At 43.1% G+C, this 1,562-nt stretch overlaps 1 gene segment (V, D, J or C); it reads right to left on the bottom strand.

Annotated features, from left to right (window-relative positions):
* Positions 1–1,562, bottom strand: LOC143335028 (Ig kappa-b4 chain C region-like). The segment is given in 2 exon segments: positions 1–492; positions 1,353–1,562. Coding segments are annotated over 2 exon segments (438 nt in total).

Genomic DNA, 1,562 nt, shown 5'->3' with positions numbered 1-1,562 from the left:
TTTGAAGAACACGTCTTTATTATCTGCAAACACTGAAATAATATTGAAACGTTGAAACAATCTAGTGAATATTTCTATTTGTAAAAATGAAAGACAGAGACAGAGAGTGCAGAGTGAGAGCAGAAGCAGAGTGAAACCAGCAGCACAGTCCCAGTGAGTCAGGTCAGGACTGGGAGCACTGGTCTCTCCTCAGTGTCTCTGAGAGGGGAGTCTGGGAGCCCTGGGTGGCCTCACAGGTCACAGAGCCCACCTTCCTCCACTGGTCTGCAGGGAGCCTCAGGGTGCTGCTCCAGCTGTAGAGGCCGTCCTTCTGCAGCACCCCGGGGCTCCTGCTCTCCTCCCAGCTGCTGCTGCTGCTGCTGCCGTCCACCTTCCAGGACAGACTCCAGCCTGAGGGGAAGCCCTTGTTGGCCAGACACATGAGCGTGGCCTTCCCCTGCTCCAGCTCCTCACTGGAGGGGGGCAGCACCGTCAGGGTGGGACGGACATCACCTAGGAGACAGCGATCGGTTTAGAGGACAGGGACCACGCAGCTGTCAGTCAAACACTTGGACACCTTTACTGTGTGAGAGTTGATTTTGTCCTTTAAGGAGTTTCTGTCAGATGGTTTTTCTGCTCCACCAGTCACTCACTCACACATTGTTTCACTTCCCGTTAAGAAACCTCTCATGCACATCAGCACAGAAAGAGTCCTCATATGACCTGAAATACATCAAACTGCACTGCAAATAAAACAATCAGATTTACATTAAAAAATACAAAAAGCTCTTTGATGGATTTTAATTTAGACCATTTGAAGAAAACAAGAAAACAGAGTTTGAATATATTTTCAGTCGTCTGTGACTTCGTTCAAAGTCCTGAAACATTTATACAAAAACATTTACTGTCCGAACTCTCAGAGGTGAATGAGGTCCAACGATATTATCAGCCAACAATAACTGACGACCAAAAGCCATTTTGAGCCGTTTGAAGAGATCAGAGATTTAAAGGCTTTTCAACATTTTTATCTTCATTCACAGGATTCAAAATGATTTTAACTCAAATTAAAAACGGTTTAAAATGAGAATCAAAGTCAAAATCTACAAACATTTGAAAAGCACGAGTGTTGTTCTTTCATCGTTCCTACAGTTCAAGCTGTTCACATTTCACAAATGAAAGGTTTAAAGAGAAGTTCAGTGAAGCTGCTTTGAGTTCAGCTTCAAGGTCAAACAGCAGAAACTGGCGAAAAAATTTGAGTCTTTAAAGTGATTTTGATCAGTCCAATGGAAAATTTAAGCTACTGCAAATGTTCAGACACATGAATTCAAACTTTATCTGATGAAACGATATTTAATATTTGAGAAGAAACTTACTTCCAATGTCCAGACTGGTTCCTCCACCAAAAGTCAACCACAGTGATACAAACTGACTGAGTCGTCGTACAAAAACCTCTGACTGCAGAGAGACACGGCTCTCTGACATTGTCTGACAAAACTTCAACTCCAACAACTCAACTTTCAACTTTCATCTAAAGATTTAGATGCGTGACTTCTCCTCTGCACCGACTCATTGTACTAATTACA

Source organism: Chaetodon auriga, chromosome 17 (genome assembly GCF_051107435.1).
Source record: "Chaetodon auriga isolate fChaAug3 chromosome 17, fChaAug3.hap1, whole genome shotgun sequence".
Lineage (NCBI taxonomy): Eukaryota > Metazoa > Chordata > Actinopteri > Chaetodontiformes > Chaetodontidae > Chaetodon > Chaetodon auriga.
Note: the sequence above shows the minus strand (reverse complement) of the source record. Positions and strands in the feature narration are given on the sequence as shown.